Source organism: Grampus griseus (assembly GCF_964374135.1).
Source record: "Grampus griseus genome assembly, chromosome: 2".
In the NCBI taxonomy this organism is placed as follows: Eukaryota; Metazoa; Chordata; class Mammalia; order Artiodactyla; family Delphinidae; genus Grampus; species Grampus griseus.
This window is the reverse complement of record NC_139018.1, coordinates 25,108,449-25,134,586: the sequence shown is the minus strand read 5'-3', so window position 1 is coordinate 25,134,586 and position 26,138 is coordinate 25,108,449. Positions and strand designations below refer to the sequence as shown.

The 26,138-nt window shown below is 48.6% G+C and overlaps 1 protein-coding gene across 2 annotated transcripts in view; it reads left to right on the top strand.

Moving 5' to 3' along the window:
• The window catches only part of ADCK1 (aarF domain containing kinase 1), a 110,873-nt gene that overhangs the window by 27,489 nt on the left and 57,246 nt on the right, over positions 1–26,138 (top strand). For both annotated transcript variants that reach the window (XM_082649134.1, XM_082649135.1), the window contains one exon: positions 14,460–14,663. In XM_082649134.1, the coding sequence (XP_082505260.1) occupies positions 14,460–14,663 (204 nt within the window). The remainder of the gene's footprint in view (positions 1–14,459; positions 14,664–26,138) is intronic.

The following is a 26,138-nucleotide window of genomic DNA, read 5'->3' as shown; positions in this document are numbered from 1 at the left end:
CCAGCTGAGGTCCTGAAAGCTGGGATGATTTGTTCAGGATTATATAAGTAGGGGTGACAAATTAGGGGCAGAACTGGCCCAGAATCCAGGTCCCTTGAATCCTGGTTCAAAACCCTTTCTTTTGAAGTATCCAGGTATTCTAAGAAGCATTTCACTGTGGTTGAAGAGCATGTGGTCTTGGAGTCAGACTGCCTGGGTTCAGTTCTTAGTTAGCTGTGTGCCCTGGGCCAAGTTATTTAACTTTTCGGAGTCATTGCTTCTTTATCTGTAAAACAGGGGATAATAATTGTGCCTACCTTATAGGGTGGTTATGGAATTAAATGAGATAATATGTGTATGAAGTGTTTGGATTAGGGCCTATACATAGTGAGTACTTAATAAATGTTAGTAACTTAATTACAATTTTTATTGCCTTGTCCTTCTAGATTATTGCTGGATACGGACACAAAAACTCCCCATGCTCACTCCCTCTGCAGTATCTTGCAGAGGTACCCCTCAGACACCTGCTTCTCTTCCTTCCCTATTGAACGCTGTGGGATTTTCTGTGTTTGATGTGTTCCTGGAATTTGTAATTTGGTGATGAAAAGTCCCACAGTACTAACAACCAAGTGTGCGATGGTGCTGGGCCTGTAAATGCCCACGTTTGGGGCGTCATACTTCACACTCCACAGGAGTTTGTTTTGGTTTGGGACATCGACAAAGCCCTGGAGGCCTGGTGGGGTTCCCTGAGGACCAGCTGCCAGAGTCCTGGGTGGCCGTTTTGCCTGGTCTCTCCTCTGATCGGAACATTGCTATAGCATCTCCCCAGACCATCCCTGCTCCCCTGAGCCAGTATGTGCTCCCATCCCCCAACCTAGTTTGCAGACTGGACATCAGTGCCCAGCTGGTGCCAGCCCCCTCCCCTCACACCCGCCTCTCCAGTGGGCTTAGAAAGCAGGGCCCAGGCAGAGCCTGGACCCATAACTGGGCTGGGGTCCTCTTTACGTCATAGTCCAGCCACGCAGGCCCTTGTCAGTGGTCCCTTTGGGTGACCTTGAGGGGGACCCAGGGAGGCCTTGAGAGCCGGGAGGAGTCCGTGATGGTCCCGGATGTCTGGCCTGGGGTGATGGGACTTGGGGCTGACTCCTGTAGGACCATGGTCTACGCCTGCATTATTTGACTTCGCCTCTTGGTAGCGTGCTCAGTTCCTCGTGGAAGCAGTGCCCGGGGGCTCCCCTTGGAGTGTATAGGGGAAGGGAGCTGCAGCGGTGGGGAGGGCTCCCTGGGTGCTGTGATGGGCGTGTGGCTTCCGTTAAGTGAATCATCTGTGATTCCAGTCCTGACTGGCTGTGGGGGAAAAGCCTCTGCTCTGGATCCTCAAATAGGGGCCTTCTTAGGGTCTGCCTGTCTGTTCCTGGCAGACAAAGTGGGGAAAGGGGGCTGTGGGAAGGAGGCCATCCCCACTGAAGGACAGTCACGTCATTGTCCCTAACATTTGGAAGCTCTGTTGCTTTGGGCCTTTCATCTTGGATCACAGCCAAGTTTGGTGGCAACCCGGCCATGTCTGCGGTGGCTTCCCTGCTTTTCGTTGTCTGGGCCCAGAGCAGAGCAGACGATTAGAGCCCCAGAGCTGCAGCATGCTCAGAAGCCTAGGATTTTCTAACGGAGGTTCAGAGAAAGGGAGGATTGAGAGGCACACTGGCGATGGAGCTCTGGCTCTGCTGTTAGTTCTGGGATGGTGGGCAGCAGTCACATCATCTGGGAGAAGGTAGACGGGGAGGAGAGGAGAATGGGCCAGGCTGGGACTAGGAAAAGGTGAGGGGAGTGAGGCCTGGGTCCAGGCTGAAGAGGATTTTGACAGGTGAGAAGGAGAAAGATGGTGAGGTTATGGAACTGCCTGTGCAGAGGCCGGGGGGCAGGGGATGGCGCAGGACTGATCACTGTGGTTGGGGGATAGGGAGTGAGTGGGGAGGGTAAGCGATGAGTTCAGAGGGCACCTGGGTTGCATCGTGATGGGCCTGGTAGGCGTTTGGATTTCGTACCAAGGGCAGTGGGGACTTCTGGAGGGTTATCATGGAAGGCTATTTCCCTTTTCCCACTGTGGCCAGTATCCTGCCCCTTCGTGACCTGCCTGCCTGGGCTGTACAGTCTTGTGGTCTTATCCTGTGTCTGTAGTGAGACACGTTATGCCTCCCGGGCCTCCCTCTTTTCCTTCTCCCAGTGGCTCCCTGATTGCAGTTTGTTCGTGTGACTGGTGTTTTCCAGGCCCCTGTGTGCTCATGAATTTGTCCTAATCTTGGTGTTAGCCGGCTTACTGGAATGGCTCCTGGGAGCCCAGACACGGCCAGGCGCCATGGCGGCCATGTGACCTAGTTGTGGGAAGTAGCTGGGGGCGGGAGTGGGGAGGGCAACACCGAGGGCCCATGGCCACCTGGACTTTTTCCTTCTAATTTATGAAAAATGTTTAACAGTGTTTTTGGAGGAGCAGTGGAGTCTAGCAGAAAGAGGTGGCTTTTGGAGTCAGAAGACAATGACTCAAACCTTGGATCTCCCATTTACTGGCTGAGTAACCCTAGCAAGGCCCCTAGCTTTTCTGTTAGGGGCCTTGGAGAGAATGGTAATATCCACCCAAGGGGCTCTTACCTGGATCAGGTGAGATAATGTGTGTGAAAGGTATAATGCACTTATAAAGAATTGTGCATTTACTGCTGAGGACCATTATTACAGAGTGTGTGATGAGCAAGATTTTGTTTCCCAGCAGCTTATGTCATATGCTGGTATAGTGAATCAACAATTCAAATAGAAGCTAATGATTATGGAGAAGAGTATGTGAAAATTATAAATTAGGGACCTATTTGTACTTGCATTGTGCTGACAAGTCATTTGGCATCTTAGTTTGATCCTCATTTTAATATGAAATTATTAACTGAACTTGAGTGTTAGTAAAACCTAAGATAATAGGAAACTCATACATACTGGGCATTCACAACCTTTATCATCTGTTAATGAGTACTGATAAATTGAATGAAGACAGTCTTATTTCAAAGGCTCAAGATGGATATTTATATAAAGTGTGACTAAAATATTATAATTGATTTTAAAAAGTAAAACAGTTTTTATGTCCTGGAATTAGATAGTGGTGATAGTTGCACAAGTTAGTGAATATAGTAAAAGCCACTAAATTGTATATTTTAAAATGGTGAATTTTAGGGACTTCCCTGGCATCCAGTGGTTAAGACTCTGCGCTTCCACTTCAGGGAGCTCGGGTTCGATCCCTGGTCAGAGAACTAAGATCCTGCATGCCGTTTGGTGCAGCCAAAAAAAAAAAAATGGTGAATTTTATGGTGTGTGAATTATATCTCAATTAAAAAATAGAAAATTTAATTTATTAAAGCAGTAATTATAAAAAACTTAGAGGTTCAAGAGAAAAATCTATAATTTCACCAATTCAAACTTATTATGATTTTAATATGCTCTCCTCTAACCCTTTCCTATTATATCCGTAGTTCTATCAATATAATTATCTGGTTTTCTGATTTACTATGTTATCTTTAGCATTTTCCATTTTGTTACAATAATCTTCATGGTCTTCACCTAAAATGGCTACTTAATACTGCACTGTGTGACTGTTCCATAATTTACTTAACCCTTTTTCTACTTTTGGGATGCATCTATCTATATGTTTTTCTTTTATAATTATCACTGTGCTGAACCTCTCTGTACATAGGGTTTTTCCCTATGTCCTGGATTATTTACTTAGGAGGGATTTTTAAAGTGATATATATGGATCAAAACATTGCTGAGAGAAATTAAAGAAGACCTGATAAATGGAGAAATATATCATGTTCATGGGTTGGAAGATTCAATATTGTTAAGGTGTCTATTTTCTCCAAATATATCTGTAGATTCATAACAGTCCCAATCAAAATCCCAGCAGGCTTTTTTGTAGAAATTGACAGTCCGATTCTAAAATTTATGTGAGAATGCAGAGGGTTTTAGAGTCAATTCTAGAAGATAACACTGAAAAAGAACAAAGTTGAGGACTAATACTATCTGATTTCAAGACTTACTATAAAACTGTAGTAATAAGATAGTGTGGTATTGGTATAAAGATAGACTGATCTATGGAACAGATTAGAGGGTCCAGAAATAGACCCACACATAATATGAACAATGAATTTTATACAGTGGTGAAAAGGCAATTCAGTGTAGAAAGGTTTGTGGTATATTTATGCAGTAGAATACTACTCAGTTAAAAAAAAAGAATTATTGATATATACAACAACATGATGGGTCTCAGAAAAATTATGTTGAATGAAAAGGGCTGGATAAAGAGTATGGGGTATATGATTCCACTTATATAAAACTCTAGAAAATTCTAGTCTATACTGATAGAAAGCAGATCAGTGGTTTTCTGGAGGTGGGAGGTATGTGGAGGGATGGGGCTGGAATTACCAAAGGACATCAAAGCTTTTGAGAGATGCTGGATATGTTTACAAGCTTGATTATGGTGATGGATTCATAGGCGTATACATATGTCAAAAAGTATCAGATTTTACATTTGAAACATGTGCAGTGTACTGTGTCAAAATATCAATACCTCAGTGAGGCTGTTAGAACAAAAAATGATGTTAATGGGTTATGATCCTTTGAAAAAATTAGAAATCCATGAGTCCATACTGATATAGATAAACAAATGAATAAATTGAAATTTTGGTAAAGAACTGGCTATTTATAAAGTTTGGAAGGACTTCCCCATAAAGCACTTAATTATAAAAAGAAAACAAGTAACTTAAGTGAGGAATTTAGGTGGATAACCATCTTAAGACATTATCAAAATTAACATTGTCTCTAGGGAGACAAATCAGAATTGTGCACCACCAGGTTGTAATGAGAAGAACAGAGACTGTTAATAAATTGTTGGATTCAATTAGCTAACACTTTTTTAAAAAAAGAATTTTCGCATCTTTGTTCACTATGAATATTGGACTATAGCTTTTTTTTCCCCCTTGTATTTTCTGTCTAGTTTTGATATTGGGGTTATGCTCCTCTCATAGAATGAGTTGGGAGGTATTCTGTCTTCAGTTTTCTGGAAGGGTTTATGTGGAATTGGCAATATTTTTTCCTTAAATGTTTGATAGAATTCTACTGTGACACCATCTCGGGTCAGAGTTTCTTTGTCTGACATACACCATTCCAGCTTTATTTTAATTGTCATTGGCATGAGTTATCCTTTTCCATCCTTTTACATTTAACCTATTTTTGTTTTAATATTTAAAGGGCAATTTCTTATAGGTAGCATATATTTGAGTCTTTCTTTTTTATCCAATTTGGCAATCTCTGGCTTTTAATTTGGGTGTTTAGACCATTTATATTTAAAGAGATTATTGATATGGTTAGATTTACGTCTTTCATCTTGTTATTTGTTTTCTACTTGTCCAATTTATGCTTTATTCCTTGTTTCCTCTCATGCCTTCTTTTGGATTGAATATTTTTTTCATGGTTCCATCGTGTCTCCTTTGTTGGCTTATGAGCTATAATTCTTTTTGTTATTTTAGTGATTGTATCAGTTCATAGCATAAATCTTTAAGTTGTCACAGTCTACATTCAAGTGACATTATACTACTTCCTTCAGAGTATAAGAATCTTATAATCGTGTACTTTCATTTCTTTCTTTCCATCCTTTATGCTATTGTAGTACGGTTTGCTTTTCTGTATGTTATAAACTCCACATTACATTGTTATTATTTTTGTTTAAGCAGTCACTTATCTTTTAAAGAGATATAGAATATAAAAAAAATTCTTATATGTTTTCCTGAAGTTTCTATTTCTGGTCTCTTTTTCCTTTATGTAGATCCATGTTTCTCTCCAATATCATTTTCCTTCTTCCTGAAAGATGTCCTTTAACATTTCTTATAGTGTAGGGAGATGAATTCTATCAGCTTTCATATGTCTGAAAGAGCTTTTTTTTTTTTTTTTTTTTTTACCTTTAGTGTTGAAAGATGTTCTTGCTGGGTATAGAATTCTGGGTTTTCTTTCAGTGCTTTTAGAGATGTTGCTCCACTAACTTCTGCTTGTATTGTTGCCAGTAGAGATCTGCTGTCATTCTTATCTTTGTTCCTTTCTCCATAATGTGTCTTTTTTCTCTGGATACTTTCAGGATTTTCTCTTTATCACTGATTTTGAACAACTTCATTATGTAGTGTTCTTCATGTTTTTTATGCTTGGGGCTTGTTGAGATTCTTGGACCTGTTGGTTTATAGATTTTGAAAATCAAATTTGAAAAAAATTCAGTTATTATTTCTTTAAATATTTTTTCTCCACATCTCCCATTCCATCTCCTTTGGGGATTCCAACTACATGTTTACAAGTCTGCTTGAATTTGTCCCACAGATCGCTGATGCTCTTTTCATTAAAAAAAATTTTTTTCCTCTGTGTGTTTCATTTTGAATAGTTTCTATTGGTAGGTCTTGAGGTTCACTAATCCTTTCTTCTACAATGTCTAATCTGCCATTTATCCCATCCAGTGTTTTTTTTTTTTTTTTTTTTTTTTGGCGGTACGTGGGCCTCTCACTGTTGTGGCCTCTCCCATTGCAGAGCACAGGCTCCGGACGCGCAGGCCCAGTGGCCATGGCTCACAGGCCCAGCCGCTCCGCGGCATGTGGGATCTTCCCGGACCGGGGCACGAACCCGTGTCCCCTGCATCGGCAGGCGGACTCTCAACCACAGCGCCACCAGGGAAGCCCCATCCAGTGTATTTTTCATATCAAACATTAGTGTTCACCTCTAGAAGTTTCATTTGGATCTTGTTCTCTTTTTTTATATTGCCCATGTTGCTGCTTAACTTTTTGAACATATGAAATGCAGTTATAACCGCTGTCCTCCTTTACTAATATAGGTTTCAGTTTTGGGTTGGTTTGATTGATTGATTTTTTTTTCTCATTATGTGTTGTATTTTTCCGTTTATTTGCATGCCTGGTAAATTTTTTATTAGGTGCCAGACATTGCAGTTTTATCTTTTTGGGTACTAGATATATTTGTATTCTTAGAAATATTCTTGAGCTTTGTTCTGGGACACAGTTAAGTTACTTGGAAACAGTGATTTTTTTTTTTTTTTTTTTTTTTTTTTGCGGTACGCGGGCCTCTCACTGCTGCGGCCTCTCCATTGCGGAGCAGAGGGTCCGGATGCGCAGGCTCAGCAGCCATGGCTCACGGGCCCAGCTGCTCGGCAGCATGTGGGATCCTCCCGGACCAGGGCACGAACCCGTGTCCCCTGCATCGGCAGGTGGACTCTCAACCACTGCGCCACCAGGGAAGCCCTGAAAACAGTGATTTTTTTTCAAGTCTTTCTTTTAATATTTATTAGTTGGGAATGGAACAGTGTTTAGTTTGGGATATTCCCCTTAACTGAGTCAAACCACTTCTGGGTATTATAACAAAAGTCTCAAGAATTACGAGATTTTCCGGTATGGCTGGTGGAAATAGACCTTATATGAACACTGTTAACCCTACTGTTAACCCTAGTCTATTGTGGTTGTTATTTCTCTGGCTCAGGTAGTTTTCTTGTGTGCATGTGCTGACTAGTACTTAGCTGAATATGTGAGATGGACCCTCAGCAGATCTTCAGAGTTCTTTCTTTGTACATCTGTCTACTCTCCAGTACTCTGTCCTGCAAACTCTAGCTACTTTGGTCTTTCTGGCCTCTCAGCTCTGTCTCTTCAGTTCAGAGAATCTCCTGTTCACTGCCTGGGTTCCCCTTCCCTGCACTGTGGCCTGGAAACCCTCAATGCTGTAAATTGGGGCAACCATAGTGTTCACCTTGTTTGTTTCCCATCTCTCAGGAACCACTCTCCTTCCTTTCCTGATGCCCAATGCCTTAGAAAACTTTTTTTTTCTTTTTTTGGTAAATCTTGTCCACTTTTTTGTTATTTCACATGGGAAGGTAATTTTGGTCCCCATTTGGGAAGACATGTTAAGGGTGACATCAATATTTATGGCTTCGACAACTCCAAGTTTAGAGTTGCAATTTCCTAAGATGGGGAAGACTGAGGGAGGAGTAGGTTTGGTGGTGGTAGAAGTGGTGGGAAAGTCACGCTGAGTTTGAGAAGCTCATTGGACATTGGGTGATGTCAGAGAAGAAGTTGGATATGTGAGTCTGGAGTCAGGGGAGAGGTCTGGGTAGGGGATATGCATTTGTGTATCATCAGTGTGTAGACGGTATTTACCACCATGATTCTGGTGAGATTCCCCAAGGGAGTATAGCTAGAGTATTGATCATGTTTTTTATATTCTGATGCTTTGAAACTGGGGGTACTGCTGCTCTCAAAGTTAACTAGTTCCAAGAGATAGTAAGCAACTCACCTGTGAGCATGCCTTTCATAGGCAAACCAACCAATCTGGAGCCCATACCTGCCAACCACCTCTGTTACTGAGCTGTTACACTCTGGGTCACTATCCACCTGCCTTATTCACCCCAGGACCAGGTACCAAACAACTAGGAACATCCCCTACGCCCCAAAGCCAAATGAAATACTTAAAACTAGCCACTCCTAAGTCTCACCCATTCTTTCCCATCGAATCCACAATAAAAGCTTTGCCCACATTTTCCCTCACGCCCTCTCTCTCCTGGCCAACCCTGGTGCTTTCCAGTGTGGCTCTGTGTGGCATGCCAACTCTCCTACTTGTAAGGAATTGTGAGTAAAAAGTTCTTTCTTTATGATAGTCATTTCCATGTCTGTGTGTCTTACCATACCTTAAAACAAATTCTAGGTACCCTTACAGCAAGTACAGAAATGCCAGTTCTGGCTAAGTGAAGTGCATGCATTGCCTCACCTCATTTAATCTTCACAGCAGCCCTATGAGGTAGGTACTATTATTGTCTTTCTTTTATAGATAAGCAGTCAGAAGTAAGCAGAGGTTACATAACTTGCCCAAGATCACCAAATTCTGAGTGGTGAAGTTGGGATATAGACTGTGGCAATCTGATGCTGGCCCTGTGCTCTTAACCAGGGTCTACCTGACAGGTAGTCAGAGGAGAGACAGAGGACCCTCCCAAGGAGTGGGATTAAATTTGTGGTCAGGCTCCTTCAAAACTTTTATAAACTGCAACTTGTTTTTTTTCCCCCAAGACATGATGAGTTAGTTTTACTTTTTTGCTTAAATGAGAGCTTAAAGCAAAGGGTGACATCCAGAAAAGCAACCTTGGAGACCGTCCTGGCCTGATTCCTTGGGGATGGAGGAGTTGCAGTTCCATTTTTTTTTTTTTTTTTTTTTTTTTTTGCGGTACGCGGGCCTCTCACTGCTGTGGCCTCTCCCATTGCGGAGCACAGGCTCCGGACATGCAGGCTCAGCGGCCATGGCTCACGGGCCCAGCCGCTCCGCGGCATGTGGGATCTTCCCGGACCGGGGCATGAACCCGTGTCCCCTGCATTGGCAGGCAGACTGTCAACCACTGCGCCACCAGGGAAGCCCTGCAGTTCCATTTTCATGATGAAAAACACACACATGGATCATAGCACCCTGGAAAATCGGGGAAGAGATGCTGGATTCTGCACCAAGCTGGTCCAGTCTGCATGGGAGAATCTTGTCAGCTGGACTTATCTATTTCCAGAAGATTTTGAAGAAGGGATTATTTTTTAAAATTCTCCTCTATTATTGATATAATACATATTAGTTTTAAGAAATTTGAAAAATACAGAAAAACCTATAAAGAAAAGTATTCTTTTAATCTCACTGCCCAGAGGTAACACTGTTTACATGTTAGTACATTTCCTTTGGGTCTTGAATCTTTGATTAGAAGAATCCGTCAAGGGGCTTGTCTGTTTTGGGGTCTGTCTGTGACCTTGTCTTTCACTGTCTCTTTCTTTCTGTGATGTGTGGGGTATGTGTATGCGTCTGTCTGTTTCGTCTCTGTCTCACAGTCACACCCCGAAATCCCATTGGAGACGCTGCTCAATTCTGATGGGAAGCCTCTTTGATTCGGTCTGGCTTTGGTGCCTTTCTGCCAAGTTTGGGGCTCGAGATCCCTACTCTTCGGGATTTAGACACGAGTAAAGGATTGCTCTCCTTGGGCCTTTGCTCCATCCCTCCCAATCAATAATTAATCAGTACTGAGTTGATCTTATTAGCTATTCACTGCCCGCCCCCCCAACCCCAACCCAAGCTGGCTGATGACAATGCTTTTAATTAATATGAGGCAGATTAAAACTCATTACAACAAGGTTATTGGTAATGAGATAATCATAAGGCAAGTTATTGAGCTGGGAGTGAAAACAAAGTTGGAGGAGGGGCAGAGAGACACTGCCAGCCGTTCCTGCCGTGTTTTGGCAGGAACAGAAGGGGGAGTGTGGGGACTCTGCAGTGAGGACACGCGGCAGTGAAACCAGGTGCTGGGTAAGGGCAGGACTCGGGTCCAGTGAGCAAATGGGTGGGGAGTGTTAGGGCAGTAACATGTGTTGAGAAGCAAGAGCTGGTGTATTGAATTAAGAATATGTAGTTTATGACCTGATGAATGAGGAGCGCAAGCCTCCTACATGGGGTTGGCTGGTAGCTCCCTCGGCATCCAAGCTTCCACTGGGGAAGTGAAACGCAGTGGGTTGTTTTGATTGAAGGTACAGTTTAAATACACCTGCACAGAGGAAGTAGAGTCACAAGATTTATTATTACTTACAGATCCCAGAAGCAAGGATGCTCAGTGAGCTGGGGGAAGGGCAGTCCTCCATCCCAGGTACCAGCAAGCAGGAGGTGAATGCTGACAGAGGGAGTTTGCACTAAGCGAGTAATTTCTTGAAGTTCTGAGTGGCACCTGCCTTCTGATCCCAAAGGATGGTGGAGCTGTAGGAGCTGGAGCTAGAAAGGGACGCTGGAGACCAGAGTGCCTGCTCTGTTATTCAGCATGTGTGTCTTTTGGCTTTAAACGAACATTTACACTTTTTGGTTAGTGGCAATGTCCCTCACCCCCATGTGACTCTGTGTGTGTGTGTGTGTGTGTGTGTGTGTGTGTGTGTGTGTATTTAATTAGAAGCTGGTTGAAGGTGACTTTGGGGCTTCTTTTGTTGAAATGTGGGTGCCATTTGCAGTAGATGCTGATTCAGCTTCCTGGATGATGGTTTTCTGAGTGTATGACCCAAGGTTGTCATCAGTCTACATTTCTAGCTCATGCATGGCTTGCCCTGGGGGACACAGAGTCTACAGGGGACACAACACATGGTCTCTGTCCCCAATGGCTGATGTGCCCAGTAACCAGTGAGTCAGCAGTAGACCAGCCTTCCTGGGCTTGTGTGACCAGAGAGGGCTCTCTGCATTGCCCAGACAGTGTCCTGAAGGTGACCATCACTTTGTGCCAAGAGACGCCCTACCCAGGACTGGCTCAGGCCACAGGTGAGGGGCAACAGAGCCCTGGCTCTGCTCCTTGGTAGGAGGGCTTGTTAGGGTGAGGCTAATGCTTTCTGAGGGCTGCCAGCAGCAGAGATAAATGCAGATGTGAATCCTGTCTAAAGAAAATGGTGGAGCAGGTCTTCAGTATCACACACACACACACACACACACACACACACACACACACACACACGCATGTTGTTCTCTCGATCTGAAAGGCCCTCCTTTTTTATTCTAATCTTTTCAGGTTCAATTTCAGGGGCTAATCCTATGTATCAGCCAGGGACTAGTCATACCTGTAATTTAAATATAAAGACTCGTTCACTAGGAAAAGGTAGTTAACTCCTAAAAGGAGTAGAAGATCCTAAAGGTGCAGAAGTAGTAAATGCGTAAAGCACCTGCTCCCTCTAGGGCTGAGGGGGTGGTGAACAAGAACAGAGCTAAAGACTCAGCTGGGGGCCTCCCACCTGCAAGGCTGGGATGCTGGGCTGCCCTGGTGATGAGACGTGGTGGCGGGCATGGTCCATGGGAACAGCCTGCCAGGTGGCAGAGAAATTTGTAGGAGGGCGCGACCTGGAGCTAGTGTGTAGGAGCCGCCTGCTGGGTGGTCAGAACACTTGCTGGAAGATATGGGGCCTGAGTTGGTCCACAGGAGGGGCCCAGCAGGTAGTGGAGAAATTTACAGAGGGTGGGCTGGTCCGTGAGGGCCACCAAAGTGGTCACCCCCAAGCCACTACCCACTGGCTGATGAGCTGAAAACAGTGCACGGGGACAATAAGGGAGCCTCCTTGTGCTGTGGCCTTGCAGTGTTCCCCAGAGCCCCCTGTTGACAAAGCCTAATAGTGACCCATCTGACAAAGGAGAAATGACACAGGGTCTAGCACCAGTATCACAGCGCACGGCAAAGAGGCGTGGATTTGCAGCTGAGAGGCCCTGTGTTCCTGAGCTGCACGCACCCCGCTTCTCCCCAGGAGCCAAGCCTCTCTAATTCCAACCCTCTTGTTTCTCCCATCTGTGAGCTCCGTGGTCCTCAGTGTGATCCTACTGCCACATGTCATTCTCTGTGTGTGAGTGGCTCTGTCACGTCTCCCCACGAGGTGGAGGGCGTGGGACTCAGTCAGACCCCAGTGAATACGCAGTGGTTGATGTCTTTCCTGGGAGGGGCAGAGACCATGGGGTGTGTCCTCACTCCGCCTTCCAGTCCTCTGCCTTGACCCTGCAGTGGCTTTGGCGTGAGGGCTGAGCATGCCTCCTTGGGGCAGTGGGCAGCTGGGTGCCAGGGCAGCCTCACCGGGAGCCTCTGGTGGGACCTGGCTTCCGGTCACACCGTACCTTAGGACACATGGATCGTGGATGACTTGCTGGCTGCCTCTTATTCGGCAGGGTGGGAATTGGCGTTGATTATTTGAGCTGTAAAGGGTCATTTTGTTCATAACAGCCTGGACTCATGGAGGGTGGGGAAACGCCCAGTTCCATATTTGACCACGTTTGCCTTCTTTCTCACTTCCTCAGAACGTGAGTGTGGCCTTGGACAGTAGTGACCTACCATCTGACACCGGCCAGCTCAATTCCCAGTCCACCCCCACTGCTGCCCCCATGGGCCTTTTACTCATCTAGGGAAATGTGTTCTCTCCCCACACCCGCCCCGCCTTAATTCTTAGAGTCAATTCCCTTCTCTCTGCACCCTCCTGTCAGGGAAAAAAGACTCTTCTTGGCCTAGTTTGGACCAGGCGCCCGCACTCTGTTCAGGGGCATAGAGTCATGTGGACATAGGCTTCCGCAGTAGTGGGTTGGGGTGGGATGCAGAGGTGTCCAGCAGAGCCCTTGAGGGCCTAAGGACACCTTGTGAGTGCCTGGAGTGTGGGGCATCCCTCTGCTCTAGAGGGAGTGGATAAATGGCTCCCTGGCTGCTGGGACCAGGGTGTTCAGGGCTGCAGTGTCCTCTTCTTAATTCCTAAGGTAACGGTTTTCTGTATGGTTCACTCAGCAACTAATTATGCAGGATCTTTGAACGTTTCTTCCGTCTTTGTTGCCAATGGTTATTTATCTCTCCATGTGGTTTATTGCCTCCGATACACACTTAATTGTGTCAGCATCCTTCATACCACTTGAGAGAGCGTAAGTCCATCCTAGATATTCACTCTCCCGGTTGACTTATGGGTGGACGAGGGTACCAGGTTCCCACAGGGCACTGGGCTCCCTTGTCTTTTGTGTGTGCCCATGGCTTCATCCTGCTTCAGGAACTGTAGCTCCAAGAAGGCAGGACCCTCAAAATGCCAAGGCCCTCAGCTGAGCTGGGGTGATGACTGGGGATGTGTAGCCTGGGGGCGGATGGAGGCCACCTCCCACTCTGGAAGGACAGGTGGGCATCAGGCTGCAAGTCAAGGCCGGCTTGTCCTGCACAGCCTGCCCTGCTGCCTACCCCGTGTGCCTGATGCTCCCTGTAAAGTTCTCCTTCAGTTGACAGGAGACCCTGCTAAAGTTGGCTGCGTTAAAGCGCTGTAGGTTTGAAGCGTTTTCTAGACCTTCCTTTGACATTAGTTAGCTATTTCTTGATAAGCAAAACGTCTGAGTTTCTTATCCTTAAAGATACCAGCACTTGCCTCCCTAAATTGTTGTAAGGATTAAAAAAACAATGAATATGATGACCATGTTTAAAAATTGTAGACCTCCAGACAAACAGATGGTATTATTAGTATGACTGAGGGGTGGGTGGCAAATGCGTGAACTCAGTGTATCCTTGAATGAATCATAAGTGTAGATTAGAATTGGTTGAAAGCCTTGGACAAACGCTAGTTTCTGAGGGAGTGGGACTTGGACCAGGTAAGTTTTGAAGGAAAGGCGATCAGAAGCATCGGGCCATGTCAGGAGGCTGGTTCCAGTTTGAGATTGGAATTGACTGCTCTGGGTACCGGGAGACTGGCTGGAGACTGGAGACTGGAGACTGAAGGTGAATGACGGGGTGTGTGTGTGTGTGTGTGTACGTACACTGGGGGGGGGTGTGGTGGTGAATCAGGGTTTCTAAGCAGAGGGGGCAGGAGAAGAGAAGAGCATGCAGCAGACAGTGAGCATTCACATCTCTGGCCCCGCCTGTCTTCCTGCAGGTGCACCTTCGCTCTGCCAGGCGCCTTTGCGAGCTCTGCTGTGCCAACCGGGGCACGTTCATCAAGGTGGGCCAGCACCTGGGGGCTCTGGACTACCTGCTGCCGGAGGAGTACACCAGCACGCTGAAGGTGCTACACAGCCAGGCCCCACAGAGCAGCATGCAGGAGGTCCGCCAGGTCATCCGAGAGGACCTGGGCAAAGAGGTACCCACCTCTGCCAGGGGGGATGGGCTTCCGAAAAGGCCCCCGCAGAGTTCTCGCTGCTTGGCCCCAGGCCCTGGGGCTCCACCAGTGGCGTGGAACTACGCTTCGCAGAAACTTTCAGTGTGAAAGCAGAGAGGTTAGAAGGAACCTGAGTGGCCCTCAGTATAAAATATTAGTTGGGCCATATGAAGTCGTTGATATTTGATTGTTTTTGACCTGTAACTTAATATGATTCATATGGTTGAATTTAATAATACCTATCGGGCTTCCCTGGTGGGGCAGTGGTTGAGAGTCCGCCTGCCGATGCAGGGGACACGGGTTCGTGCCCCGGTCCGGGAGGATCCCACATGCCCCGGAGCGGCTGCGTCCGTGCGCCATGGCCACTGAGCCTGCGCGTCCGGAGCCTGTGCTCCGCAACGGGAGAGTCCATAGCAGTGAGAGGCCGCGTACCGCAAAAAAAAAAAAAAAATAAATAATACCTATCAATTATTGAGGGTTTACTGCGCACTCACACCTGCGCTGTTTCCCACATGTTATCTCACTTAGTCCTCAGGGCAAACCTATGAGGTAGGTGCCATCACTAACCCCATTTTGCAGATGAGGGATGGAGACTTAGAGTGATCAGGTAGAGCACCCAAGGGGACTGTTAGTAAGTGATTCCAGTGCACTGCTCTGTCAGTGAACTGTCCTAATCACTCAGTGCTATGACTTTTCCAGAACGTCCGTGGGCCACTGCTTGATTACCTCCAGTGATAGGAAGCTTATTCTCTTACCTGCTGCCTAAGGTGGTCCGTTCTATTATCACTCATCTCTAATTGTTATACATGCTTCCTCCTAAGGGCTAGGCCTGCCTCCTCAAACTTTCCTGATCTTCATCCACCCCATGGAGCAAAAGGGAAAGGGGCTGAGGGCCCTTCCATACACAGCCCTGGTCACACTCCTCTGGGCTCATGCCAGTGACCTGCAGAATGTGTGGAACCCAGATCGCCACAGTGGTGTGGATCCTTGCTGACCTGTTCCGCTCATCTTGATTCTGGGGACGAGGAGGGATTGGAGCAGCCGTCTGCAGGGTGCCGACTGGCCGATCAGGCCCAGCCTTACAAATTATGTGCTATAATTTCATGGTACCCCAGAGAACGCTAATAAAAAGAAAAACTTATTTTCTTCCTTCACCTATTATTATATTTGAAATTCTCCTCTTAGAGAGAGAACCCTTTGGATCTAGAACCTTTCTGAGCAAAATAATCTTAAAGTCAAGCCTAGATCAGCTGATGCCTTTCCTGAGATTATTTTATCACCTTTGGTGCCTCCCAGTTTCCCCAAATCAAATCTTTAGCAGGACTTTCAAGGTCTACCCCATCCACTTTCAAGTTGCCGTGGTCTCTGTCTGCCTGGAATCTCTTTACCCCATTCTCTCCCTGTCAAGTGATTCCCTGTGTTTCTAGGCCATTCGTCCATCTGTCTACCAAATGCTGGGCACTGTGCAAGGTGCTGTGTGTCCTGGCCAAATCCCAGCTCTCCTGTGAAATCTTCTCTGACCCTCTGCACACCTTTGCTCCTTCTGCTTGTGCCTCTTGTAGTTTGGTTAGTTGTGTCTAGTTGGTTTCACAGTAAGTTGTAAAGTCTGGGGATGAAGACCATGATGGTCCTTTAAATCCTATCTGCAGTTCCAGAGTAGGATGTGGTATATCGTGGGCACCAGTGTTTGTTTAATGAACCAATGGCTGATAAGTGACAGTTTCCTTAGGGTACTGCGGACTAGGTGGAGAGTAGGGGCAGAGATTCATAAAGACCATGTTCCATGTTCTCTGGTCTACGTGGAGCTGGCCCTGGCTGTCGGTGCCTTTCTGTAGAGCTGGTATCTTGTGCCCGGCATCCAGCCAAAGGGGAACCACTCCTCAGTGATAGCCTGGCCTGGGCTGGCCTCATTAACTGACTCTGGGGGGCCTGGGTCACGCAGGAGGTGAGCATAGAAACCTCTGTGGATTCCCTTCCTACTGAGGAGGAACATCTCCAACGGGACAGGGGGAAGATTGAGTGAAGATTTAGGGCTGGTGTCAGGAGCAGACCACAGGCTGGGAAGAGCGGGGTTAGGATGCAGGGGCCTCAGGCAGAGGGGACGGGATTGGCCTGGCACAGCCGTGTGCGCCCTTGCTTCTTGCCAAGACTGTTGGCCCCCTGCTTCCTACAGCATGAGGTGCACCCCCAAATTAAAACTAAATAAATCACTAAAACTAAATATAAAACTAAATAAATAATAACAGTGTGAAGTGCATCATTGCTAGCATGTGGCAGCTCAGTGGGGGGCGGAGGCAAGGGAGGGAAGGCAGCAGATTAACCCTTGGGAGGCCGACTTGTCTCTGGAGAGCTGGAGGGGGAGGCAAGAGCAGGGCAGTGGCTTCCTCCGAGCCAGGGTGGAGCGAGATGGGAAGCTGGGGGTGTCAGCAGTCATGGTGTGCCCGCCCAGCTGGCATGTCTGGGGTTAGAGGATGCTGCCTGCATCTTCAGGGTCTCTTCTCTAAGCCCCCCGGCCAAGTCCTCCTGAGCGTGGTGGCCTGTGGCTTCTGACCCACAGCTTGACTCGAGTCCTCTGAGAAAGGGAGGCTAATGTCAAGGTCATGGCTCAGAGGGGGCGTCCCTTACAGCTGGGAAGCTCAGAGACCTCTGGTTTCTTACCCGGCACTACAGGTGCACAGTCAAAGTCTTCCCTCACCCCTTTTGTTCCCGGTGACACACTTTCTCAGCCTGTGGGTGGAGGGAGGGGAAAGGAGACAGGTGGGAAGCAGGGTAGGTGGGTGTGGGGCTGTGAGGGCGGGGAAAGTCACTCACTCTGCACTTCCCTCCTCCTCCAGTGAAGTGTCCTGTGACACTTCTCGGGGAGCAGCCCTCCCCCCAGGAAGATGTTTCAGCCAGCCCCACTGATCCTGGGCTCCACGCCTGCCCTGGGGCCCTCCGTTCCGTCCCTGGTTCCAGGAGTGTGGTGAAAGGAAGCCGAGTCTGCCATGCATCACCGTCTTCTTTCTAGGTGTGAGTCCTTGTGTGGGCTCTGAGGTTACCTCGAGCTTAGAGACTGCATAGCTGCCCCTGGGTCTCAGACTGAAGAGTGAGGAGAGGTGGCCAGAGGAGCTCGAGGCCGGTGCGTCCCAGCTTGCACTGACTGGTTCCCTCTATGCTCTTAGGGGCCCCTCCCATCAGCAGAGGCCTTGGGGGGCGGGTCACTAATATCCTCAGACCGATCCCTGTCCCAGGCAGATAGGGCTGGCCCTGAGGGGTGTCCCCAGCATGGGGGATGAGGGTTAGGTGGCGGCTCTTCTGGATCCCATGATTTGCACTTGGTTCTGGATCAGTCCAAATCCCTGGACAGCAGCCAGTGCTGTCAGTGCAGAGGTGAGGGCAAGTGAAGGGGTACCATCCTGGCATAGGGCTTGGCCTGGGTAGGGAGTCTGGGGGACCGGGTAGCTAAGGGAGTGGCATGTGAGGGATGGGACAAGACGTCAGATCTCCTGATCTTCTGGCCAGTGCTTTATCTCTTATTAACAGAGCTTCTGTTTGGCAGAAATCCTCTGTAAATCACTTTTCTATGTGTCCGTGTATCTGTGCCTTGGAAGTTTCTACTATTATTACCACAAAGAAACTTACTTTTTTCTTTTTCTTTTGAATGTTAGGCTTAAGTCCCGAAGGACAGGTCCTGGGAATCAGTCAGAAGTCAGAACTCTAGGATGTGGGGTCATTTCTGCTGCTTCCAAAGTGACTTGGATCTGGAGTGGGTTGGAGATGGTCTCAACCTTGGTCTCCTGACTGTCCTTAGGGCTGTGGGTCCAGGTGCAGTGCTGATCTCGACCAGCAGATGGCGCCTGAGCTCGAGAGTCAGGGAGGGGTGTTGAAGACACGGTCCTTCCTTCCAGAGGGGAGCCCCAGCAGCTGGCTGAGATTCAGATGATTTGTACTCCTGGGCATGGTCCATGCTGTGGAGGGAGCCTGGGCTGACACCTCTGACCCTGAATGGGGCAGACACAAGCCTAAGGTACGAGACTGTTGACCATCCTGGTCCCAAGGAGCTCTCGGCTGTGTGTTGGAGGACCTGGCAGGGCTCTTCACACTGACCACCAGCCTATCCTTACGGCTTCCTCGTTTGGAGTAGGAGTCCTCTAAGGGCCCCTGCAGACTCTAAGAGCATGCAGTTCTATGGTTCAACACGTTTTCCTTCCTTTTTCCATTTCTTCTTTCTCTTTGTTGTCTAAGCAGCTTGAATTTAGTGAGAGAGGCACAGAGCTGGAAGCTGTGGCTGCAGCCATAATGGGTAAGACCTCATTCTGGCCCCTGTGGTCTGGGGTCATCAAGAGGTACACTCATCACTGTAATACCTGGCCATGTAAGTGCCTGCGAGAGAGAGAGAGAGAGAGAGAGAGAGAGAGAGAGAGAGAGAGGCAGAGAGAGAGATGGAGAGAGAGAGAGAGGGGCAGAGAGGCAGAGAGAGAGACAGAGAGAGAGAGATGGAGAGAGAGGGAGAGAGAGACTGAGAGAGAGATGGAGAGAGGGAGATAGATAGATAGATATTATATTTGGGTGGATAGAAGCTTTCTGAAGCAGGTGGCATCTGACCCAGGATCTCAAAGATGGGTGGGGTTGGGGGCTTCCCTGGTGGCGCAGTGGTTGAGAGTCCGCCTGCCGATGCAGGGGATACGGGTTCGTGCCCCGCTCCGGGAGGATCCCACATGCCGCGGAGCGGCTAAGGCCCGTGAGCCATGGCCGCTGGGCCTGCGCGTCCGGAGCCTGTGTTCCGCAACGGGAGAGGCCACAACAGTGAGAGGCCCACATACCGCAAAAAAAAAAAAAAAGATGGGTGGGGTTGGAGGAGGTGGAGGTTGGAGGAGGGGATTACTGATTAATGAGATGTGCCCCTGCACATCTTATGCAAGCAATGGAAAGCATAAAGTACAGAGAGTGCACGGTGAATAGTCTTATTGACTAGTATATGGGGTTCAAGCTGGTGGCCAGTGGAGCCGAGGTTGCAAAGTTGGGGCTGAGGTTACATTGAGAGGGGCCTTTGAATGTTCTTTTCATAATGGGAGCCTGGAGGAGAGGGGCCTGAGCAAAGAAGGACAGAGTGGAGACGAATTTTCTTAGTAACATGGGAGATGAGGTCATCTTTTACAGGTGGGGAAGGTGGAGGCGGGAGGTTTGAGGTGGGCGGAGAGCTTGGGGGTAGGAGTTACAGTGGGACTTTGGAAGAGATGATGGAACCCTCAACTGCAATGGTACAGTTATCTTTGGTCATAAACACACACACATCTCTCTCCCCACCTCCCCAGCACATACAGACAAATCCAATCTCCTTACAATATATTTCAGTGAATGATCCAGTTTTGTTCATTGTCCCGGAACATAGTTGTATCAGATAACGTTCTTTTGAACCCTTAAATTCTATGAAAAACCAAAGGAAATGAAGTTAGGGGCTGGAGCAGAGCACAGAAATACCTTTGTTAGGGGCAATGCTTGTGCTGGTATTGGGGTGCTGGGGTTTGGCTTCTGTGCTCTGAAAGATGTTTTATCTGTCTTTTACCCCTGGGCTCCCACAGGGTGGGGATCTAGATTTCACCTTGTTTTGTAACTCCCCATAGCTCCCAGGGACAAGGGCTCAGTGTTCTGATGGGCCATCTGACCAGAGTGGCTGTGAGAATGCAGAAGAGAATCACTGTGATTCAGATGGGAAAATGCACCCGTCATTGTTTCACACAAACCTACAGGTACGGGTGGAGGGCGATGTTTCAGTTGTAAGCAAAAGTTCAGAAAAAGAGATAAAGAAGCTCTGCTCCCAGGAACATCATTCATCTCTCAAGCTTGGTGGTGGTGGCAGAGAGAAGGCACTGTTGACGTGAGGACCAGCGGAGGCAAAAGCAGAAGGCGGGGAGGTGAGGCAGGAACTCCTGGCCTGTGCAGGGGGTTCCTGGTGTGGGACCACTGGGTGGGGGCCGTGCAGAGACTGGAACAGGGGCTTGGGTGGAGGCCTCAGGACTGGGGGAGGGGACCGTAGGCTTGGAGAGTGAATGACAGGCTCTGGGCTGAGCCATATCATTTCTGCCTGCCTGCACACAGGACTTCTGCTGGCACGCAGAGAACTTTGTGAGAACTAGGAAAAGGTGCCTGAGCTGGGCATCCCTTCCCCCAGGCGGTGACCGCTCTACCAGGGCTGGATTTTTATTCTTCTATTAGTCAGGATTGGCCAGAGAAACAGAGCCAGTAGGGTACATGTATGTTCTTTTATCTAATAAATAAATAGTGATTGATTGATTGATTTTAAGGAACTGGCTTATGCAGTTATGGAGGCTGGCAAGTCAGAAGTCTTCAGGGTGGGCCATTGGGCTGGAGACCCAAGAAGAGCTGATGTGCATCTGCTGGCAGAATTTTCTCTTGCTTGGGGAGGTCAGTCTTGTTTGATTCAGGCCTTCAACTGATTGGATGAGGCCCACCAATATTAAGGAGGGCAGTCTGCTTTACTCAGAGTCTACTAATTTAAATATATATCTCATCCCCAAACACCCTTACAGAAACATCAGAATAATGTTTGACCAGATTTCTGGGCGCTGTGGCCCGGCCAAATTAACACGTAAAATTAACCCTCATCGTTCCCCACACGGCCCTTCGCTTGGCTTGCACGTTTGTACCCTGGGTCCTGCTTTCACACGGCCCTTGAGCTTCTTTTTGAGCCTTTGAGGTGGGCAGGAGCCAGACTGCCTGTTGGTTTACTGTCTTTGTGACCTTGGACATGTTACGTATCTTCTCTGTCCCTCAGTTTCCTGATCAGTAAAATGGGGATAATGACAGTACCTGCCTCACAGGCTTGCTGCAGGGATTAAACGAATGAATGAATGTGGAGCACTTAGAGCATGCCTGGCACAGAGCAGATGACCAGCAAAGGTTAGCTGTTGTTTCTGTGTTGCGCTGGATGCTTCATATGTGCGAGGAACCAAGGTTCTGGGAGACTTTAAATGGTGGAGTTGGGTCTTTAGCCAGGTTTTCTGATACGAGGTATGGTCCCAGATACTATTTTGCTAGAAGCATCGGCCTTTCTCTTCGCCTTCCTGATTGGTACCCAGCATTCCATCTAGTGGCCAGCCCCTTCCCTCCCACTGTTAGAAACCCCGCACAGGCTGCCTTGGAGCCTGTCTCCTGGGCTGCTTGAGCACCACCCTCCCAACAGACACCCACGTTGGGGGCTGCTGGCAGCTCAGCGGGCAGTTTCCTGAGGCCCGTCAGCAGCACCTCCCATGTACTGTTGGTCTGATTCCGTGGAGGAGGTGGAGCCACGGGTGCCCAGGGCCATGAGTCGGCGGCTGTGCTGTGTCCAGGACCCACCGTGCCTTCCTCACTTGCAGGAAGGCAGCTGGACTCAACTTCCCTTGTCCTGGAGGAGGTGGGTATGGGATGTGCGGAGGGCTGAACATGCCCTGGTTTGGACTAGGGCTAGAGAAGAGCTTAGGACAGAGGTAAGAGGAGCCCCTCCTGCCCCCGGGGCTGATTCCACCTGGGGGCCCGCGGCTGGCAGAACACTTTCCTCCCTGATGACACAAGCCTCCGTGCTGTCGTGTTCCTTGCTGCCTTCTTTCCAATGCCGACTCAACTTCTCCCTGCCCGTCTCGTATTTGTTCACACATATTTATGGAGCACTCCTCTGTGCCAGGTACCATGCCAGCCCCCGGGGGTCCGTGCCCTCTGGGGCTCCTGCCCTGTTCTCGCACACACTGGCAGGGGCCGGGCCGAGGTCAGCTCACCCTTTACCACCCCTGGGCTGCTCTGCTGGCCTGCAGCTGAGGCCCACCCTGAGGGCTTCAGCTGTCTGTAGAATTGCTTCTTTCGGTCTTCTTCTGGCGTCTGGTTTCTTTGTCTCCCCAGACAGCACCCCTCCTCCCCAAGGCTACCGTGTGAGCGTTCTGGGAACGGAACAGAAGGAGCTGGAATGCGGGGTGGGGAGGGGACGGGGGGAGCTGACCACCCTCCCTCCCGACCTGGGCTCATCCAGCCTTCCCAGCAGCTCTCAATAAAAAATACATTTATATTAAAAACATAATGAAGAATAGAAAAACATTTTGCCCCCAATAATGCTGAACATCAAAAGGAGATTTTTATCAATTATGAGAGATATTTTGGCCATAAAATGGTAATTTAACGAGTGGGAGATGGATGGCGGGAAGCATTCCTGTCAGCCGGGACAGATGGCGTGCCATTAGTCACTGGGTGAGAGACTGAGGCATCCACACTGGCCCTTCCTCCCCAGGCCTCCTGGCCCGGCTCCACCTCAGGCCCACACCCCTCTGCAGGCCTCCTCCTCTGGGGTGGGCGGGCGCCCATGCCGGTCTCTGGGGCGCCTACCGTCCGATTCTTCTGTAGCTCCTGGGTGAACCTTACCCAGCCTGGGCCACGTCCCTCTCACGCCTGTGGAATGGGGGCCCCCGGAGAGCAACTCAAGTGCTGCCCCCCGCCCCCTGCTTTCTTTCTAGCCCCGTTGGCCTCTCCACTCTTCACACAGCTGCACCCTGGCTGCACAGGGTTTTCGCATCAACCTGCATTTGTACCTCAGGCCTGTCCTCTCATGGCCCTCCTTTATTTCTCAGGCTCTTTATCATCCTTTGATAAAGGATGATGAACAACACCGTGTGCGCACGCGCGCGCACACACACACACACACACACACACACACACACACGTGAATGCCGGCCAGGTATCAGGCATTGCTTTAAAGCTTTCACATGGATCAACTCACTTCTCACTAGAACCCTCCGAGATGGATACCATTATTCCTTATTTTACAGGTAGGAAGCTGAGGTACAGTGTCTGGTGAAGTGGGCCCCCTGGGCCTCCTCATGTACTCCCAGTCAGGATTAATGGCTCCTTTGCGCTTCCCCCGTTGCAGTTCTTTGTTGTGTTAGGATCCGTTGCTTTTCCATCTTGAGTCCCCTACGAGGCCTCGTGTGGGCTCTGCGCAGAGTAGGTGTTAGTAATGTGGTTGGGTTGACTTGTAGAACTACTTCAGATGCCCCTGTCCCCTTGAACTGGGCGGTCCTCTCACTTCAGCCTGGTCGTCTGGTCATCTCAGAGCTCGGTTTATGTTCTCAGGATGGCAGGTCTCTTCCCACTCATCTAGGGGTTTCCTCAGAGCTCTGTCCAGTGCTTGGCACACAAAAGATGCTTAATAATGGATTATAACACGCGCTGAGACACTCCATCCAGCGTAGGACATCGTGGTGTGGGGTTGTAGGGCCTGGGGTCCTTGGGGTAGCCAGCTCTGCGCCTGGCTCGGTACTGGCCCCCTTGTTCCCTGGGACGTTCCCCTATGAGCCTGTGGAGGGCTGGGCGAGGGTGCATCTGGGGCTATCTAAACTACGGGCTGAGAGCCTTCCCTGGCGGTCCAGTGATTAAGACTTTGCCTTCCAATGCAGGGGGTGCAGGTTCCATCGCTGGTCAGAGAGCTAAGATCCCACATGCCTGTGGGCCAAAAAACCAAAACATATAACAGAAGCAATATTGTAACAAGCTCAATAAAGACTCTAAAAATGGTCCACATCAAAACCGCTCTGGACCTCCGAGGGAGCTAGACCTCACATTTCCTTTATCGGTCAGGCGCAGATAGGTATACATCCTGAGTGAGTCTCAGCTGGGCTCAGAGAGGAGCGGGACTGGTATTTTCACCGTGGGCAGCAACACAGTGGAAGCCCCCATGTGCCTATCGCTAGGAGCCATGATGTAATGCTGGGGCAGCTACACGCTGGAATGATGCTTGTTGAGAGTGAGGCACATCCCTGTCACATGTCCAAGATACACAGCCACAGGGAAGGAACCTGGTCCCCCAGCACGAAGTGGAACTGGCTGAGAGGGAGGGCGCAGGGCCACACCCTCCAGGGGAGCTCCTGCCCCGCAGGCCTCCTCCTGCTGCCGCTGCTATTCACATGGCAGAAGATCATGGCTTGAGCAATGGTGATGGCCCCGTAGATATTACACAAGGCCTGGAACTTCTCATCTCTGCTATTGCACAGGACATAATACTGCTTGATGGTGTCCAGTGTCTCCTCCTCGCGCTTCAGTTTGATGATGTTTGGGTCTGGGACCACTTTCTGGGCATATTTCCAGACAGAGTCTTCGAAGGTGGCAGAGAAAAGCAGCATCTGGCAGTTCCTGGGAAGCATCCTGCAAGGGAAGGCCCAGGTGTTTGACATGACCCCGACCCAGTGTTTCACTGCAAGGAACAGAAGCACAGCCTCCCCAGGCTTGGATGACCTGCGTCCCCAGGAAGGTGGCAAAGCAGGGAGGAGCACTGCAGGGAGGAGGGAGGAGCAGACGTGGGGCAGGGACGGGTGGTGGTAGAGTCCCTAAGTCTCCTTCCACAACCCGGGCTGGGGGTATGGTCAGTGCGACATGGAAATGGCCCACCAAACAGATGCCTCTGAAAGCTGCAGAGTAGAGAACCTGGCAGGGGCAAGAAGAGGAGGGTGAAGTAGAAGGAGACGATGCTGCGGGTCAGGAGGCCGAGAAGCTCCTCCTGGCTCAGGAGCTCCTACCTCTGGATGCGGATGCTCTGATCTTGGTGGCCCTGAGTAGCCATCATCACGTCAGCCTCATCCAGAACAAACACCTTGATCTTCTTGGGGTCAATGAACTTGAGCTTGGAGCACCAGTCCAGAACGGTCCCGGGGTGCCAATGACAATGTGCTCACCGATCTTCTGACCTCTTTCCCCTGTGGAGACAAGATGTGTTCTGTGGGTACTTCCGTGGCTAAACCCGCTTTCAAAATGAAAGCCTCCTTGCCCATCCTTCCAGGGCTAGAACAAGTTAATTCCAGATTTCCAACCACAGGGGTGTTACCCAAAAGTTTTGTGTTCTTCTACTATAAAATGGGCATAATGACACCCATCTCACTGCGCTGTGGTCAGGATTAACTCCTACACAGTCAACCCTCCATGAGTGTTAGTTTCCCTTTTTCTACTTCCTCCTGTAATTCCCCATCACCCAATTCCTTCTCTTTAGCATAACACTTATTCTTTTTATACCATCCCTTCACTCATGGTTCATTGATTTCCTTATAAATTGGTAGTTTTGAGCCCTAGCATCCTGGCCCAGTGATCTTTTGCTTTGTTAGATATTCTAATTGTGTAGACAGTTTTCCTAAGTACAAATTCTCTTTGATTGAAAAAAACACATTACTCTCAAACTATAGCTGGTGGGAGTTGAAACTGATATAACCATCTATCAAAATTACTAATGCATGTAGCCTTTGACCAGGGCTTCCACTATTACGAATCCATCCTGTATGTACATGAATATGTGTGAAATAACATATATGCAAGGATATGCTTTCATTAAAACATAACTAAGCAAAATATGACGCACCGAATGGATGACACCAACAAAAGTATAAAACTGTTTAGGAACTGATGTGGAACAACCTCCAAAGTACATTATTAAATGTGAAGAAGAGGTTG